The sequence below is a fragment of the Erpetoichthys calabaricus genome, chromosome 15 (assembly GCF_900747795.2).
Source record: "Erpetoichthys calabaricus chromosome 15, fErpCal1.3, whole genome shotgun sequence".
Classification (NCBI taxonomy): Eukaryota; Metazoa; Chordata; class Cladistia; order Polypteriformes; family Polypteridae; genus Erpetoichthys; species Erpetoichthys calabaricus.
In genome coordinates this window covers 54,814,674-54,834,973 of record NC_041408.2, presented here as the reverse complement: position 1 = coordinate 54,834,973, position 20,300 = coordinate 54,814,674, and the positions used below count along the sequence as shown (strand labels likewise).

Genomic DNA, 20,300 nt, shown 5'->3' with positions numbered 1-20,300 from the left:
CGAAGTTAAAAAAAAAAGGTGAATTGACTGTTTTACCTTTAACAGCAGATAAGAAAATAAAAAGATAAAAGGTTTTCCTAATACAATTCCTAGGTCAACAATAAGAATATTCTTTTGCACTGAATGAAAAAATAACTAAATGAATAAAATGACTTACAATGGTCATAAAATACATGTACCTAAAAGGCATTACTCTTTTAAAATTTTAAACACTGCAAACAAAAAAGCAATGTATTATGTAATAAAAAACTCAAGTTGTGAATGAATGATTAGGAATATTTTGATTGTTGCACCTTCTGTCAAGAAGGAACACTTTAAAAGCATTATATATATAATTTTATTTTATTTTGGTTACATAAAACAAAACAAAAAAATAGCATTTGCTAAAGCTCAACATCACATTTAACCTACAGCACTATAATATGAAAAAATATACTGTACACGGATTTTTCAAGTTTTATGTGTCATTTTTTATTTCATAGAAATGAAAGATTTCATATTCCTCAAAACAGTCCTTTATATATAAATAAAAAAAACTATTTACAAAATTCATTTTATAGCTGCTATGATATTTACTTTTTTTTAAACAAATCTCCATTGTTTAAATATACTATTGAATAATTTACACTTTTAAAACAGGAAATTCAATTAAATCCTTCTACTCTATTCATCATGTTTTATTTCTACTCTGTTTCTGTAAATCTACCATTATAAAACCATGTTATACAGAAAAGAAAGTATATTAAAAAGTTCAATATCATGCTGAAAGAATAATAATAAATGCATTAGTAACCTAACATAACATCCAATTCAGGGTTGTTGCCTATCCTAGCAACACAAGAAACCATTCCATCACAGAGCTCAATCTAACACACACAGTGTGTCTGTTTGGAAGTAAGCTTAGTTTCTAAAATGAACATTTAGATAACAAGCCATAATTACAAATATTGATTCAAGGCATTCCAGAGCTTGTCTGGGCAGCAATGCCTACAATATAGGAAAGAAAACTGGCAAGGATAAAATAGGTAGACTCACAGTTTAGTAATGAGGATCAACTTGACAGCATGTATAGAGATCATGGGAAGACAGATGGAAACCGTAGTCATTGGAGAAAGCCCACACATACATGTAGAGGACATGAAACTACTAGGAGGAACTAGTATGAAGTCAAACTGAAATTTAGGTGCCATGAAGTGGTGATGCTCTCCACTACAACATCATGCTATGTATGCCAAGTTACTAGGTAGAAACAAAATCCAATATTAATTTTATAACATTTTTCATAAAATGCCATGCATCTGTTATAAACAGTTACATAATTTTGTAGAATATGCATGTTCAGGAAAAGATGATTCATATAAAACACTGCTGTTCAACGGAACACTAAAAAGACAATACAAATAGCAAAATGGTGGTGCAGTGGTAAGAAAGTTCAACTCCTGAATTCACTCACTGTCTGTGATACAAGTGAAAAGGGTTTCTTCCCGAGTAAACCTGCAGTTTTTTCACAAAGTAGTTTAAAATGTTAAGTTGTCCAATCTGAATGAACAAGGGTAACATGTGCATGGATTTACTCTGCAGCTCTTTTGGAACCTGCAGGTCACGTAATATTGCCAACCCAATGTTCTTTTCCCTACTGTGATGAAAGGAAATAAGCAGGTTGCAAAAAATTATATTGCTAGTAGGTTTAATGAATATCGCTTGATAATTGGGCAGTTTGATTTTACTGAACAAGTGCTAAACTTGAGGCAGAAAGATTCGTATAAGGGACAGGAATTTTTTGTTCATTGTTTGAGAACATTTTTAGAAAAACAAATAAAAGTCATGGACCAGACCATTTAAGAGGAAGGCTCTTGAAATCTTTCTTTACATTTAAACAGCAGAATGTTTCAGATTTATGCAATCAGGCTGCAGTAGTTCCAGTAACTAAAAACCTTAAATGACTTCAGTCCAGTGGCTCTGATGTCACTGATTATATCATTTGAAAAACTTATAAAGAGGAAGCTAACACGGAACTCTCATATTAGATCCATTTCAGTTCACCTACCATTCTAATAGTGGGACTGAGGACACCAGAGGGACTATGCTTCATCTGTTATATAACAAACTAGCCAACCCCTGCGGCTCTGCCCGCATAGTAGTGAGACAGGACAAACTTTAACTGTGATTCTTAGTGCGATGAGAGAAGTCGCAAAATCAACCAGAATGTTTAAGCAAATTCTAGAAAAAAAAACCAATCTAAAGTAGTTTTCTCGTGAAAAGCGGACAGACATACAGACAGATGTTAGATTTTATGTATATATAGAGATGGGGGGCATCAAGACTCATTTAAGGCACCTATTTGTATACTTCATCTTTTATTCCATCCAGCACCACCTTCTTGCAGAGACTCAAATAAAAGCTTTTAATTTGGATTTCAGTTTGGTAGGGTGGCTGACTGAAAGTCAGTGGCTGACTGTCTCATATGCTTTCCTCATCTACAGGGCCCCCTCAGGGGTGTGTGTTTCACCTCTTTTTTTATATCCTCTACAATAATGGCCATTGATATAAATTTACAGTGCATCCGGAAAGTATTCACAGCGCATCACTTTTTCCACATTTTTTTATGTTACAGCCTTATTCCAAAATAGATTAAATTCATTTTTTTCCTCAGAATTCTACACACAACACCCCATAATGACAACATGAAAAAAGTTTACTTGAGATTTTTGCAAATTTATTAAAAATAAAAAAATTGAGAAAGCACATGTACATAAGTATTCACAGCCTTTGCCATGAAGCTCGAAATTGAGCTCAGGTGCATCCTGTTTCCCCTGATCATCCTTGAGATGTTTCTGCAGCTTAATTGGAGTCCACCTGTGGTAAATTCAGATGATTGGACATGATTTGGAAAGGCACACACCTGTCTATATAAGGTCCCACAGTTGATGTCAGAGCACAAACCAAGCATGAAGTCAAAGGAATTGTCTGTAGACCTCCGAGACAGGATTGTCTCGAGGCACAAATCTGGGGAAGGTTACAGAAAAATTTCTGCTGCTTTGAAGGTCCCAATGAGCACAGTGGCCTCCATCATCTGTAAGTGGAAGAAGTTCGAAACCACCAGGATTCTTCCTAGAGCTGGCCAGCCGTCTAAACTGAGCGATCGGGGGAAAAGGGCCTTAGTGAGGGAGGTGACCAAGAACCCGATGGTCACTCTGTCAGAGATCCAGAGGTCCTCTGTGTTGAGAGGAGAACCTTCCAGAAGGACAACCATCACTGAAGCAATCCACCAATCAGGCCTGTATGGTAGAGTGGCCAGACGGAAGCCACTACTTAGTAAAAGGCACATGGCAGCCCGCCTGGAGTTTGCCAAAAGGCACCTGAAGGACTCTCAGACCATGAGAAAGAAAATTCTCTGGTCTGATGAGACAAAGATTGAACTCTTTGGTGTGAATGCCAGGCGTCACGTTTGGAGGAAACCAGGCACCGCTCATCACCAGGCCAATACCATCCCAACAGTGAAGCATGGTGGTGGCAGCATCATGCTGTGGGGATGTTTTTCAGTGGCAGGAACTGGGAGACTAGTCAGGATAAAGGGAAAGATGACTGCAGCAATGTACAGAGACATCCTGGATGAAAACCTGCTCCAGAGCGCTCTTGACCTCAGACTGGGGCGACGGTTCATCTTTCAGCAGGACAACGACCCTAAGCACACCGCCAAGATATCAAAGGAGTGGCTTCAGGACAACTCTGTGAATGTCCTTGAGTGGCCCAGCCAGAGCCCAGACTTGAATCCGATTGAACATCTCTGGAGAGATCTTAAAATGGCTGTGCACCAATGCTTCCCATCCAACCTGATGGAGCTTGAGAGGTGCTGCAAAGAGGAATGGGCGAAACTGGCCAAGGACAGGTGTGCCAAGCTTGTGGCATCATATTCAAAAAGACTTGAGGCTGTAATTGCTACCAAAGGTGCATTGACAAAGTATTGAGCAAAGGCTGTGAATACTTATGTACATGTGATTTCTCAGGTTTTTTTTTATTTTTAATAAATTTGCAAAAACCTCAAGTAAACTTTCTTCACGTTGTCATTATGGGGTGTTGTGTGTAGAATTCTGAGGAAAAAAATGAATTTAATCCATTTTGGAATAAGGCTGTAACATAACACAATGTGGAAAAAGTGATGCGCTGTGAATACTTTCCAGATGCACTGTATAAACAGGTTCATCTTGCAGATGACTCAGTGATTGTCAGACTACTGAATGAGAATAGAACTAGTCATGGTCCAGTGGTTGATGATTTTTTAAATTGGTGTGATGTGTGTTTTCCATGCCTAAACAATAGAAAAACTAAGGAACAAATAATTCTTTTTTGAAGAAACACCATTCACCCACAAGGAACAATCATCAAAGACCGGGCAGTGGAGATTATCCCCAGATATTTATAACTGTCAACAATCATTGACTCAAAACTGATTTTAATTAAAATATAGAAGCCATCTGCAAAAAGGGACTGCAGCACCTCGGAGTCCTACTTTTATAAATCTTTTATTGAGCCCGTTTACCTATGTTCTGCCGGCTTGGTTTGGACATCATAATGTCAGCAACAAAAACAAAATACTGTACATCAAAACTACCTTCTCAATTTCAGTCGCTGCCATTGGGTCACAAGTTCAAAGTTCTAAGGATAAAAAGTAGCCAGGTCAAATATTCTATCATTCCAACAGCTATTAAACTTCTAAATAAGTTTAATTTTAATAAACATAAACAGGCTTAAATAATCTGATGAACTGCTATTATTTACAGAATTCAAGTCTAAATGTTGGTTTAATTTTTATGTGTAATATGTTTAGTTCAATGAATCACCTTCGGTATCATGTTCAGCAATATATTATGTCAATTAGAAATAAATTTATGCTTGTTGGCTGAGTTCATTGTTGATGTGCTTTTAATGTTAGACTCTCTGTAAAATCTGTTGATAAACCAAATTTCCCTCTTTAATGAATTTTTACATTTTTGCAGTGTTTTATATTCAGAACTTCAAACTCAATATATTTCATTCTATAAGCTAAATATCCTGCAATCTCACTGAACTGTAAATTTGTCTTATTTTAAATAAACAGTCCCAATGTATAGAAAATGTATCTGAAAGGCACTGTACGCGAACATTTAAGGGCTTAACGAACTTTACAGTGGCTTTATACATGAAAAAAAGTTAATTCTAGTGTGCCCAGGTATAAAACTTTGAAACTGTACCAGTATTGAGGTGGAACTTACTAACCCGTAGCTCCATTAATATATCGCCTATCTCTCCCATTGCAAACGAATGAACAAGGCAGACGACAGGATTACCTACATCGTTATTGGATTACTAATTTATAACTTCTAAGACGCCAAGTTGGTCAGTTCTAAATATCATCGTTAGAAGTAATCACCGTAAAAGTACGCTTTACTAACCTGGATAAAAGGCCTCACAAAAACTTAAACATCTATCCACTTGGCAAATAATTGTCAAACGAACAATACGTTAAATCAACGGGTATCGATTTCGTTGTTCGTCTTGTATAAGTCTCAAAAGAAACAATTTGAGTCAAATATGTTCCATTGTTCCCCACTGCCACTACTAAGTAAAAAAATAATACAGCTATATCGGTCTTTCTTTAAAGAATAATTTGATTAAATTAATAACAAAAAACACTATCTCCCCGAAAACGCCCACAACTCACAGCACTGAGCCACTAGACGGCGCGACTCCTGACTAGAGGGCGGTGCTCGTCACGTGGGTTTGCTGACGACACTAAGCCGGGCTCTTTAAGTGAGCCACCGACTAGCAAATACTTCATTCCCGCGACAGGTAAGCAGGAGGACGTACTTGAAGATTTGCAGTGTGAGGAGAAGTAAAGGTCGGGAAATATTTATTATGCCTCCCCTGGATAAGTGCCCACACGCCAAGCCGTTCAAGCAAAGAAAAAGCTTGGGTGAGTCAGATTTTCCCCCCTCCACTTGTATAATAATCGCTGCTCCTATTCGCTAGCCTTCACTCTGGTTAACTTGTTTATTTGTATTTTCTCTGAAACAGCCACGAGGATGGAAGAAGTTGCTGGTATTCGAGCAAAGTTCCCCACCAAAATTCCGGTAAGACTGTTGTCTTCTGTATTCGTTGGGTACAAGCGTAGTTTTATTTATGTAGTGAGTAACATTTTTCTAAATGTTTTGTAGGTTATCGTAGAGCGGTATCCGAAGGAGAAGTACCTGCCACTCTTGGATAAGACCAAGTTTCTGGTTCCGCAGGAGCTAACGATGACTCAGTTCATTACCATCATCCGGTGAGTGGACATGGGTCTAAGTGTAGCCTGCAATAACTTCGTTGTAGTGACGTGTCGGCCTGCATGCACTTTTATTTTATTTTTTTTTTTTAAACCATCACCGAGGTTTACAAGTTAAAGCCCGGGGGCCACCTCTGACTGCAAATTTTTGTTCCAGCTAGTTTTGTAATCCGTCAGCCGTTTTATTTAAACCCATTGTCGTAGTACAATATACTTTTTCCGTTTAGAACAGTACATTTTGTCAATTTTTTTTTTTTTTTTCCTGTATCTTTCTAAATGTTTGACTTTAAGGATTTTGCTTTCCTAATTGTTGCTGAAAACTGTTTAAGTAGAGCAGACACCAAACAACTTAAGTAGTTTTATGCAATTTTTATAATTTTAATTTACTAACCTATAGCCTAAACAGTTTGTAATTTTTGGATGGGTGCAAAAAACTGGGAAATATCCTTGCTTAACTAATGTATGTAGAGAATGGCTGGTTTACCAGCTGCTAAATTCCCTTGTTGTTGAGTAGGAATTGGGTAGTTTGTAGAGAATTCTTTACTCCAAGTGGAAGGCTGAAGGTGCTGTAGATGTGTTCCAACTGCTTACCTAGCAGTCAAAGCTGGTAAGTTTTTTTGCCTTGTTCATGACTGACTCCTTAGCAGTCAAATGAGATGCAGAGTCTTAAAAAGCAAGTCAATGTGAGCCAATAATCAGCTGTCAATTGCAAAATCTAGAAGTTTTAAGGTGAGGGTCTTGGAAATGCTGATCTGCTCTGGTCCACAATTATTTTGATGGGTCTCTTGAAAATGGAATCGACAGTTTTGGAATTTCCTGCTGTGGCAGGATGATTGCACCAACAGGCCATGGAATTAATGGGCTCAACTGACTTCTAATTAAGATATTGGTTGGTGTCTATGGCCCAAGCTTTGCTGGTCTTCTGTTGGCTCACTCCCACACCCCCCACCCCATCTCTCCACATTGCCATACTGATGCCCAATATCGGAAATCGTAAGCTTCAGGGATTCTAGTGTTAACTGGCTGCAAGTGTGGGTATACCTTGAAGCATGGAGAAATAAAACAATCTGATGTTGGTCAGCACAATCGTATGAATCCTTTGCAGGTTCTTTCCAGATCAGCTTTTGAAAAGTGCACTGCATATGTGATTGACATGAGCATTCATATTAATCAGAATTTCGATTTCACTGCCTGAAGACTGTCACTTGAGTGTACAACACCTGAGCTGCTGAAATGTTTTATGAGATGTAATTATGAAGTAGGATGACACATCTGCACCCTTGTTTGGGTAACAGTTGGGCATGTTTAGACAAGACCCACCTGTGTTGTCTTGAGTAATCCTTGGGTCTAACGCTTATGTGAGAGACATCTACAGTATATGGTTGCTGGAGTGACTCTCGGGAGTAATGCTAAGGAGGTTAAATGTTTGCATCATTACGACTGGGAATGGGCAGTGCTTGTTTTGCCTATGCAAGAAATGAAGAAAAAACTCTCAGACTTTGCATGTCCGCTTTTGTTGGATTTGCTTCACCACATCAAACACTGAAGCATACAGATGGATCCTGTTATGTGACAGAAGGCTTGCATTTGTTGATAGTAAACAATGTTGACATAATACCAAAACTTGAGCGCACATGCCCCCATATTTCTGCTGGTAGTGAAACTTGCGGATGTCACATTTTTGACAAGGTGCTCGGGAATATGAGTCAAAGGAACACTGGGAACATTTGGCAGCTATGATGTATAAACTCTCCCTTAGATGGAGTCCCTTGGAATTATCAATTGTTTGTGGCACTGTTTTGGAAGTAGGATAATCTCATTGTACTGTAAAGTTGTTGTAGATTTGGGCTGCCTAAGGCTTTTGAGGGGATTTTAGTAAGATTGAAAACTGCTAAGCTGTCTGGTCTGTAAATCCTTCTGTAATATTTGCACTTCTAATGGCTTTTTAAAATTTATTTCCCTAGAAATCGCATGTCCTTGATGCCAAGTCAAGCATTTTATCTCCTTGTGAACAACACTAGCCTGGCTAGCATGTCCCAGATTATGACTGAAGTCTATAGAGATCACAAAGATGAAGATGGTTTCCTCTACATGACCTATGCATCCCAGGAAATGTTTGGGTCCATTGTTGCCAATTTCTTTAACATTGACTTTTAATTTCATTTGCTTGTTTTGGTGTCCGTGCATTGGCAGGTCCAAGGGATGGATCGACTTACTGTGACTTTTTATATGTAAATTTTGTACCTTTACATTTTATAGTTAATGAAAATAAAATTATATTTATGGAATTGGGATGAATTTCTAGAATGAGTCATTTGAAGGGAATCTAACTGGAGTGATGTGGTTTAAACCATTTTGAGTTCTGTTTTCTAATCCTAAATTGGCTTGATATTTTGCATTCTGAAACTTAAAGTGTACTATACAACAGCTCCTTGGTGTATTATAAAAAATGATCTGCAGAAATCCTGAGCTTGCTTCAATGGAAGATGTAGACTACTTTTGGGGCATGGTTGTATGGCTGTTTTTATATTGGTCACCAGCTGATCCTCTATTTCTACATTAGAGATGCATTTTGAAAAACAGCGTAAATACAATTGCTGCAGTTGAGTCTCTACCACCTTGAGTTGAGGATGGCTTAATCATATTTTGTGGAAAGTGTCCTAATGGCTTTTTGGTAGGTAAACTTTAAATGTTTGACTTCTACAGTAGGTCTTTTGGCCTGTAAAAGATCTCTCTCTCTCTCACACACACACTGACCCAAAGTCAAGGTTTTAACAAGGGTGTGAATACCTTCTTAAATGTCTTGGAAGGCTGTGTGGGGGTTTTCAACATTGGATATTTTTGCCTCCTTTTTACAGGTCAGTTTGAATTTTTAGCATTCTCTGGTACTGTCTACATGCTGACCAGATGGTTGTGAATACCATGGAGTAGTGTCTATCCCAGTAGATTTTTAATTTCCTTCTTAGCACTCAACTCCACAAACAGATTTGTCTGAATTCAGGTTTTGCTGGGACTGCTGTAGACCTGTCTTACTATTTGCTACAGCTATAGAAGTGTTTGAGCTTGTGGGGTGTTTTTGCTTTTCATAAGGGTTGATATTCCCAATTGATCCTTAAATTGTTTGCATTACTGACCCAGTACAGCACGTGTTTTGGTTTATGCTAGCAGCTGTTCTGTATAACTTCTAGAGGAGGGTGAGGTCTGGCTTTTATGGATAAGGTAATTTGCCCACTAGGGCGACTACACTGCTTAAATCCTCCGGGAAATTGGGCCAAAAGGAAAATCTGGGGATATCATCCTTGACTGATATAAAAGAATGTATTCTGCTGCCTCCACTTCCAGAAGTTCAAAGATCCCCAGTGTAATATGCAAGAGGTCATGTTAATAAGAGTGCAGATTTCTGTTCATTGCACAAGGCCGGTGTGGTAGTCTTCACAAAGGTTTATTCAACCTTTTTAGGGCAATAGGTCAAAGACCTCAATGTTTCCTTTTAATTTCTACCTTTTTATCTGCCAAGAGAATGGATTGATGGGGCTCAAAATTGTCTGGCCTTCTGTATTGCTTGGTAGTAATGTGAAAACTGAGGTTTTAAAATTTTATATAGTGCCTTCTGTAATTATCAATACATTTGAATGCTTTTTAAAGGACCATGTTAATGCTAAACTGTCTTGCTCCCCACCCAGTACCCCATATTTTTTTTTTTTTTTTTCCTATTTTTGGGTTTCGGGATATGGAAAAGAACCACCTTGTTTCAAGAAGGTAAAGTGCTCCTGTTGCTAATCTGTTGGTGTGTAGTGTTACTCAAATGCTACAAATAAAGTTCTTTATCTGCACTTCTCATGTCTTTCCATTCTGGAGCCCCATTGGAAAGATGTTTAAATTATGCGTCAAAAGTACTATAAATGGGGATGTATCCCCTCCCCAAGGATGTATTGTTTAAACTACAAAGTGGTAAAGCAAAATAAATCTCCATACATAGAGCAAACTAGAGATTGACATTATTGGTCCTAAAGGATTGCATATTTTCCTTGCAATCATTTTCTTAAAACATTATTTGTTATTGGAGTACAGAATTTGCTTTGATCACTTGAATCTCTTCCTGAAACAGATTTATTGGTCTATCTGCTACCTCCCACCATGATACTGTTCAAATGGTTCAGATAATTCAGTGTTTTAAGTTTAAATTAATTTGGGTATGTGTTTGTTTGCTCTGGGAGGGCCTTGTAACCCATCCTTGATAGGTTTTGTTGTGATGTAAGGGTTTTCACTGCCTGCCTTGCTTCCCCTTTAAGTGGAAGACTGGAATGAATGAGTAGATGTGTGCAGACTATATGAAAACAATTGGGGTTTTGTCAATTAATAGGGATTGAATTCATAAAGAAATTAACTTGAAACAAGCCATACAAGTGCATAGTGTGCACTTTTTGACACCTTGACTTTATTGTAAACATTTTGTGTATAGTTGCTTCATTCTCAGTGATGCTGGTTTATATTCAAATGCAGCAGAATTTAAGGAGCAGGTGTGTTTTTTTTTTTTTTTTTTTTTTTTTGTTTTTTTTTTTTTCTTCAACTGAATTTTCAGTTAATGAGTAAGATTTCAAATTTGGCTAGAAAAGATCAGAGGTGAGAAGGTAAGACAACCATTGAGAACATACATTGTGGCAATATTGGTTAACACAATATACACACACTTGAGCATCTAACACTGAAATTAAATTGGGTTTACAGAAGTGATGTTTTAATATTTTAAACTAGTATGATAGACTACTCCTATCCAAGTCCCATTGAATTATAACTTGGAATCAGACTAACTGTAAGCACAATTTCTACAGTTGTATCTTGCCTTAATTGAAGTTCTTGTTAGTCTCCAGTAAAAAGAGAATGAATGGTTGGGGATCATCAAGACTTTCCTCTTCAAAGGTCCATTATTACCAAGCCACCCAGATAACAATTGTGATCCATGGACCAGTTATGCAAGCAGGGGAAAACCACACCTCATTAATATGAATGAGAGCTTCAAGCCCTGTTATGTTCTGAAATAACAGGGATAGAAGAATCAAAACTGCTGCTTTTTGACCAGTGAGACCCCTGCTATTTCTGAAAGAAGAAAAACATTTCCTTTACGAATAAGATTATGCTGTCTCTCAGAGGATGCTTCGGGGTTATGTCTGGCCATCTATCCATCTGTGAGCTTAAGATGAAGTACAGCTAGGTCGGGTAGCAAGACAATGATCCAAAGACAAGTCTGCATCAGATTGGGTGAAGGTAAAGAAGTTTAAAGTAGCTTAAACGTTTAGTAAGTAATTAAAAAGTAGTTTTAAACTTTAAAGTACTGTTTAATTTGATGGTAGCAAGCAGGGATTCAGGATGATGTCACAATTATGTAACTTCGAGTTTTGGGTATGTCCTATTTACCAACAGCATTCACTGATCTCCTTACCAGATCATGTCAGTTTAAATGACTGAAAATTGCTGTACATGTCTATTATATTGACCGAGCACTGATCTTCAGTGCAGTTGTCCTTGCCCCTTTTTCTGACAGCCAGTAGTAAGCTGCCTGATAGATCCGGTGCTGTACAAATGATTAACATCTGCATCGAGTTTAGCTGCAATCTTGGCCCCTTTATCCATTTTGTCTTGGTACATAAAACAATAGACGACAATCAGATGAGTTTTTGTTCTGTTTGTGAGGTCCAAACCCCCCATCTTCCCTAGTCCTCATTGCTGCCTTCTAGTTGGACTGAGCTGCTGGGTATGTCCTATTATGCAACCAGCTTCAACGGAGCAGCCCGCCAACTGCCTCCGACTCACTAAGAGTGAAAGTTGCTGGAAAAGTTGTTTGATATGATATAGCTTAAGCAGATTCTGAAAACAGATGAATGTAAAAGTCTAGTCAAAGACAATACCTAAATTCTGTTGATAGTGTAATAGCTAAATATGGAAAATATGTTCATGATTGAAAAAATGACAGCTGTTATGGAGCTGAAGTAGTTCTGGAACAACCATAGGAAACGTCTAGTTGAAATTAAACATGTCTGATAGTGGCTTAAACCTTTAGTGATTCCCTGATCTCCAGTTATGAGTGCAAATGTATGGAATACAGAGAACCTACCTTAGTCACAACACTGCATGAGCTGAAGTGTCTGGCTTGTGTGCTGTCAAATGTGCTAACCTTTTTCAGTGATTGAGAAGTGGCTTTAATGATCCCAGTCTGCACCAAATGCCTGAGTCACTATATCCTGTTAGGTGAAAAGCTGCAGACTCCACATACTCTTTAACCATGTTTAAATATACTGTAGTGGGTAGGTACCAATGTTCCCTCTAAGCTGAGCGCGTGAGCAATCGCTCACACGAATTCAGAGCGCCGCTCATACTTCCCGCACGATCGCTCATTCCAACGGCGTCGCTCGTACTTATCGCACGATCGCTCACTCCGACCGTCGGAGTTGGTGCTCATAAATTTTTGGCTTAAACAAAATGTCGCTCATAAACAATGTTTTTTGCTCACTATATGCTACTCCTTAGAGGGAACATTGGTTGGTACCCCTCCTCGAAAACAGAAGAACCCGCAATTTTCTCAGAAATAACATGAAACATACAAAAGTAATTGGACCCCATCATTGTTTATTCCATATTTAACAAAAGTCAGACTTTGCTTTAGAGTTTTGATTCAACAGAATATTTCAAATAATAACACAAATGAAAATGACATGGACAAAAATGATGGGACTCTTCACCTAATATTTTGTTGCACAACATTTAGAGGTCATCACTGCACACAAGCAATTCCTGGAGCTCTCCATGAGACTTCGGCATCTGTCCACAGGTCACTTGGCCCACTCGTCCTGAGCAAACTACTCCAGCTGTGTTAGGTTTGAAGGGGGTCTTGTTCAGACTGCATATTTCAGTTCTTTCTATAGATGTTTGATAGAATTCTAACCAGGGCTCACAGAAGGCCACTTCAGAAGGTTTTGTTCTTAGCCATTCTTGGGTGCTTTTAGCTGTGTGTTTTGTGTCCTTATCCTGTTGGAGGATCCATGACCTGTGACTGAGACAGAGCTTTCTCACACTGGGCAGTACTTTTCACTCCAGAATGTTTTAATAGTCCTGAGATTTCATTGTTTCTGCACAGACTCAAGGTACCATGTGCCATACACAGCAAAGCAACCCCAAAACTCAACGGAGCTTCCACCATGTTTCATAGTAGGTCTGGTGTTCTTTTCTTTGATAGCTTCATGTTTTTGTCTGTAGACGCAGAGCTGATGTGACTTGCCAAAAAATTTCAGCTTTGTCTTATCTGCCCAAAGGACATTCTTCCAGAAACATTGTGGCTTGTCAATATGCATTTGGGCAAATTCCAGTCAGGCTTTTTTATGGTTTTCTTTCAACATTGAAGTCCTTCTAACCCTAATTCTAATTCCATTGAGGCAACTGTCACTCAAAGTGCAATGGATGGTGCAAATAGACACTGATGGACCTTGACCTTGGAGGTCAGCTTGTATCTCTTTAGATGTTGTGCTTGGCTTTTTGTCTACCATTCACACTATCCTTCTGCCCATTCTGGGATTGATTTTCCACTTGCAGCCCTATCCGGGGTGGTTGGTTACAGTCCAATGAACCTTAGACTTCTTAATAATATTTGCAACTGTTGTCACAGGAGCATCATGCTGCTTGCGTATAGTCTCCTAGCCTTTGCCTTTAACATGCTTGTCTGTCATTTTCTTTCTGATCCTCTCAGACAACTCTCTCCTTTGTTTTCTCTGGTTCAACATTCAGGCTGATTGCACAATTGAAGTTAGATATGTGATACGAAATGAAGAAAAGATCTACCGGTACTTCGAATAATCACTCTAATCCAATTCTTTATGTTCTTTTCCAGGGGGTCCCAACAAATGTGTACAGGACATTTTAGAATATCTTTGTAGAATAAGCAATACTTGATCTCTTTTCATGCCTGCTTTGTTTTACTTGATGACATATCAAAGTCATGTAGGTATGTATACAGGAGACAATCTCTTTTCAATTCATCACTTTTCAGGAGGCAGACGTTCAGAAGTTTTGTAATGACCTGTAAGGAGACCAAGAAATTTGCCCATATATGTATTCAGAAAGTATTCAGACACTTCACTTTTTTCACATTTTGCTAAGTTGCAGCCTTGTGCTAAAATCATTTCAATTCATTTTTACACTCAATACCCAGACTGACAAAGCGGAAACATGATATTGGAAATTAAGGCTAATTTAATAAAAATAAATTTTACACTGGCATAAGCGTTCCGACCCTTTACTCAGTATTTAGTTGAAGCATCGTTGGCAGTGATTACAGCCTGGAGTCTTCTTAGACGTTAACGTGACAAGCTTCTAACACCTGCCTTTGGGAATTTTCTGCCATTCTTCTCTCAAGCTGTGTCAGGTTTAATAGAGTCGGTGGACAGCTACTTTCTGGTCTGTCCAGAGGTGTTTGATCAGGATCAGTCTGGGCTGTGGGTAGGCTACTCAAGGACATTGACAGAGTTGTCCCTAAGCCGCTCCTGTGTTGTCTTTGCTCTGTGCCCTCTTGGAAGATGAGCCTTTGGCCCAGTCTGAAGTCCAGAGTGCTCTGGAGCAGGTTTTCATTAAGGATGTCTCTCTGTGTCTCTCCATTCAGTTTTTCCACTAACACTGTCTAGTCTCTCAGTGCCTGCTGCTGAAAAATAAGTGTGATGGTGCGGGTCGGCCCCATGCTAGCGGGTCCCACTGGGACCCTCTGGAACCCACCATAGCCGTTTATGTTTCCGAGGGATGAGCTGAGCAAATGTCCAAGCCTCTGTCATTGACTCCCTTTGCCTTCCCGGACATACGTGGAGCCGCACTCCTCCTGGTCACTCCCATTCCCTTAAGTTGCTCAGCAGAGCAAACCATCACCGCAACCCTGAGTGTTGGTCACATGCTGTCCTCCTGGGGCTCTCCTCCGATTGGCTTCTGCCTCCTCACACTTGCACTGGCTTTTTCCCGTTTCCTGCCTGCTTCACACACTCTACTTTAACCTTCACCCCGGGCTTATATTAAGACAATCAGACCACCCGCACGTGCTGGCAAGGCAACACACGAATGGCTGACCACTCGCACCAACCCAGAGACAAGCTGTCTTCTCTGCAGATTGCTCACACCTGCTTCACTCCCCAGTGCTATCATGTTCATTATTTCTTTATGTAAAATCTACCATTTTTTTCTGAGCTGCAGACACCACATCAAGGCATGATGCTTCATTGCTGAAGTGGAATTGCACAGGTGATGAATGGTGCCTGCTTTCTTTAGAATTGCAGCCAAACAGTTCAATCTTGGTTTCATTAGACCAAGGAATCTTGTTTCTCATACCCTGAGAGTCCTTTAGGTGCCTTTCTGCAAACTCCTAGTGGGCTTTTATGTGTTTTCTGGTGATTCTGCCATATAGCCTTGATTAGTGGACTGTTCAAGTGTTGTTTATCCTTCTAGAAGATTCTCCCATCTCCAAACAGGTTGTCCAGAGCTCAGTCAGAGTGACCATTGGGTTCTTTTCCACCTTTCTCCCCCAGTGGCTCAGTCTGACTGGGCTGCCAGCTCTAGAAAGAGCTGTGGTTATACCAAACATATTCCATTTAAGAATTAGGAAGGACTCTCTGCTCATGGGAAACTTCAATGCTGTGGGAGTTTTGTGTAGCCTTCCCCAGATCTGTGCTTCAACACAATTCTGTCTCTAAGCTCTGCAGGCAATTCTTTGATTTTTGCTCAACTTTCGAGACCTCATATAGACAGGTGTGAGCCTTTCCTAATCACGTCCAATCGATTGAATTGACCACAAGTGGACTTCAAACAAGGTGTAGAAACATCTCAATGATGATCAACAGAATGGGGTGCACTGGAGCCAAATTCCAAATGTCATAGCAAAATGTCTGCATATTTGTGTCAATGTGATATTTCATTTTTTTTTTATTTAAAAAAATCCAACAATCCTGTTTTCATTTTGTCATTCTGGGGTATTAAGTGTTGTGGAATGAGGGAAGAATAATTTACAAAATTTTAGCATAAGGCTGCAACATAACAAAATTTGAAAAAAAGTGATGGGGCTGAATGATAATATGTACAGTAAATATATTAACTGTAATAGATAACATGGATGCTCCTTACCTGGTCGGGAGGTCTTTTTAATAGATGGATGTCAGTGGATTGGCATCCTGACCAGGTTGGTTAGTGGTACCTTTCCTGGTCAGAAGGCCGTTATAATGGATAGACAGGGGGAGATAGACCCATGGCCATGTGGTTCTCCAGTACACTGGGTGGTGACATCCCTCTGGCGTGCACCCTTCTCAGACACCTGCAGGGCTATATGGCAGTTGTAGTTTTGATGGGTAGCCAAGTTCACATCCATCTAGTAAAAAGGTCACCTGGCCAGGTAAGGAACCATCCATTCTGGCTGTGTGTGTGTGTATATATATATATATATATATATATATATATATATATATATATATATATATATATTGTGAGCTGTGAAGCTGATCACACCCCCAGAAGTTACAGACGCCCCTGGGAAAGCCCTTAAGAAACACATAGACAAATTACCTTCACATTCCTCCTTTCCCTTCTAGCCGGCTCTGTTGCGTAATATGCCTCTCGCGCGGTGCTCCGCCTTCTTAAAAAGCCTGCACGGGCTTCTCTCAGTTTGTTAAACTGATAGCTTGCTTCTCCTTATCCCTCTCTTAGACATTCTCTCCTCCTGGGGAAACTGTCATCTCTGACTTGTCATGGATGAGCACGTTTAAACTTTTGAAAAGAGACAAATGTTTGTTTGCAGTGTTTTGAATAAAGTTCCTTTCTTTTCTACAACCTCCTGTGTCTCTGTGCAAATCTGTGACCCAAGCATGACAAGTGGTACCAGAAGTGGGGTTCTAGATTTTTCCCAACCGCCACCAGTTCCCTGTCTTCCTCCCCCAGACTGAGTTCAACAGGCGAATCGTTTACTGGTGAGCGATGTTCAGCCATTAGTCTAGGAAAAAGGGCATTCCTTCTGTCTATCAGCAAAGGCCAAGGGCATGAGTCAGAAACAGCAGACCAAACTTTAAAGTGACGACCCTTATAAGTTAAAGGAAGAAGCAATGTCTCATAGTCTTTAACATCTCCATGTACACAACGTATTTTTACAGTCTCAGTATTACTATGGTAACTGTCGTCAAGACAGTCACGTCTGACCACACAAAGGTCACTACCTGAGTCCAGCAACGCGTTCACCTGGTGGCCCCCGAAGTTCACAGAGAAAAATAAGCCATTTTTCTTTTTCGACGGATCTGGAATATTCGAGCAACAAACCTCCGCTGCGCCAACTTCCATTGATTGAGCTGGAGACAGGCGACAATCTCTCACCAAGTGACCCGGTTGGTCGCACCGGAAACATCTTTGTTCAGCGCCACTGCCGAAATAAACTCGGCGACGTCCACGACCACGGCCTCTTTCTCCAGAAGCAGGCATCTCATTCGTAACTGCACCAACTGCGTTCCCTGGAGGCCTTCCCGACAAAATCCGAGGATCAGTTGCTGACGGTTGATGACGTTCTGGTCCACGGTCAAGTTGACGAGGATGCCCTGGGCGGTCCCTCGGAGGTTGTAACACAGCATACGGAGCACCGAACTCACCGCCTGTTTTCCAAGCGGTCTGCGAGCCTTCCAACCGTTGAGATATAACCGCCAGTGATTCAAGATTGTGACGAAGAAACTCATCTCGGAGAGGTGCAGGTATCCCGAACAGCACTATGTTCATAACAACCTTTTCCACGATGCGCTCCATCTTATCTCCCTCGAACCAGCAATGCACTTTATGAATCAAATCTTGTATTTGTGCACGGATGGAACCATCCAAATTCAGTCTCCAGTCGTAAAGTGCAAAACCTTTAGACAAAAATGTTGTGGTTTTACGCAAAACAATTTACCCCTTCAAAAAACCATAATCGACCAAGCTTATCGGCAGGTACATTTTGTAATGAAAGAAGGGCGTCATCAGATAAAAACGGGGTGACGATAACAGCCCAATGCCATTTGTCCCATCCCAACAAAGTCGCCACTTGCTCAAAAGCCAAAAGAAACATCTCTGGGTCATCAGACGGACCCATCTTCATCAGCACATTCTTAGCGTTGTCCGGAAGCGGAGGCAGAGGAACAACTTGTCTATCATTTTGTGGAGGATGCGGAACATACTGTTGAGGGACTGGAGTAGCTCTCCGTCGGACACTTGGAGGTCGGACACTTGGAGGACGCTCGGGAGATAAATCATCTTCTGGATCGTAAGGGAGCGGAACATTCTGGGCAAGTTGAAAAATGTATTCGGCTTCCAACTGCGCATCCATTTGTGCAACCACTCCAGAACCCCAATTAGATATTGAACCCGATCTCTCCAGTGAGTCTGAGGGAGACACCCCCCCCCCCCCCCCCCCCCCCCCCCCACATTTTCTAGAGAAAGACAGTTGTCTTTTCAGAGTGATTACAGACCATTTGATGGGGGAATTTATTGAGCAGCTAGTAGTACCTGAGGGGTGTAGGGAAATTCTTTTACAGCTGGCTCACTCTCACATCTTGGGAGGGCATCTGGGAGCTGATAAGACCAGAGAGCGGTTATCAAAACGATTTTATTGGCTGAATATGGGAAAGGATGTTGAACGGTTCTGTACTTCATGTCCTGACTGTCAGATCGTCTCCGCTTATAAGCCTCCTCGGGCTCCCCTTTGCCCTATGCCTATTTTGGATGTCCCCTTTCAGAGGGTGGGATTAGATATTGTAGGCCCTTTGCCTAAGACTAAAAATGGTTTCCAACTCTGTGCGTGATTTTTACTCGTATTGGCATTCCTAGGGAAATTTTGACTGACCAAGGCACACCTTTTACTTCTTGTGTGATGAAACAATTATGTAAAAGATTCGCTATTAAGAAATTGGGCACCACTGTTTACCATCCCTGCGGTGGGTTGGCACCCTGCCCAGGATTGTTTCCTGCCTTGTGCCCTGTGTTGGCTGGGATTGGCTCCAGCAGACCCCCGTGACCCTGTGTTCGGATTCAGCGGGTTGGAAAATGGATGGATGGATGTTTACCATCCTCAGATTAATGGTTTGACTGAATGGTTTAACAAAACCTTAAAACAAATAATCAGAAGAGTTGCTCATAATGATCCCACAACTTGGGACACCGTCCTGCCTTTTGTTTTGTTCGTGGTGTGGGAATCGCTGCAATCATCCACTGGTTTGAGTCTGTTCGAGTTGTTATTTGGCAGGCGCCCAAGAGGCATCCTAGATGTGGTACGAGAAGAATGGATAGGACATGAAACAACATCTCTCGGGGAGAGTTTTGCAGAGCGGGTAGTTTCCTTGCAAGATAGAATTTCTAGACTTTCTTCTATTGCTGTGGAGCATCAACAGCGAGAACAGGAAACAGAAAAACGTCTTTACGATAGACGCAGTCAGCTTCGTGAATTCAAACCCGGCAATCGTGTTTTAGTACTGGTACCATCTGACCCGCACAAATTTCTAGCTAAATGGCAGGGGCCAGCAGTTATCGAAGAGCATATGGGACCAGTAAACTACAAGGTTAGAATACCAGGCCAGCGAAAACCATTCCAAATTTTACATATTAATCTCTTAAAGAAATGGCACAACCGACAAGAGGTTCACACTTCCTTGGCTGCTGTTTCTCAGACTGATGTTGTCATTGGCAATGATTTGACTGATTCACAAAAGACAGAGTTATTAAACTTGATAGAACAGAACACTGATGTTTTTTCAGACTTGCCAGGCATCACTAGTTTAGCAGAACATATAATCACCACTGAACCCGGTGTTCGGGTGCAGATGCGGCCATTTCGAATCCCGGAAGCACGAAGAAATATTGTGCGCAAAGAAGTCAAGAAGATGCTGGAGCTAGGTGTAATTCGTGAAAGCAAAAGTGACTGGTGTAGTCCGGTCATGTTAGTTCCCAAGCCAAACAGTTCGGTTCGCTTCTGTAT

At 40.4% G+C, this 20,300-nt stretch overlaps 1 protein-coding gene across 1 annotated transcript; it reads left to right on the top strand.

Moving 5' to 3' along the window:
* The first annotated feature begins 5,793 nt into the window (after positions 1-5,793).
* Positions 5,794-8,593, top strand: map1lc3c (microtubule-associated protein 1 light chain 3 gamma). The gene is made up of 4 exons (XM_028791178.2): positions 5,794-5,953; positions 6,055-6,110; positions 6,195-6,301; positions 8,266-8,593. The coding sequence occupies exons 1-4, from the start codon at positions 5,896-5,898 to the stop codon at positions 8,456-8,458; spliced, it is 414 nt and encodes a 137-aa protein (XP_028647011.1). The 5' UTR covers positions 5,794-5,895; the 3' UTR covers positions 8,459-8,593.
* The last annotated feature ends 11,707 nt before the right edge of the window (positions 8,594-20,300 follow it).

Coding starts and splice junctions, on each gene's coding strand:
- map1lc3c (XM_028791178.2), top strand. CDS start 5,896: ATGCCTCCCCTGGATAAGTGCCCACACGCCAAGCCGTTCAAGCAAAGA. Junction 5,954..6,054: donor CAAGCAAAGAAAAAGCTTGG/GTGAGTCAGATT, acceptor TCTCTGAAACAG/CCACGAGGATGGAAGAAGTT. Junction 6,302..8,265: donor CAGTTCATTACCATCATCCG/GTGAGTGGACAT, acceptor TTATTTCCCTAG/AAATCGCATGTCCTTGATGC.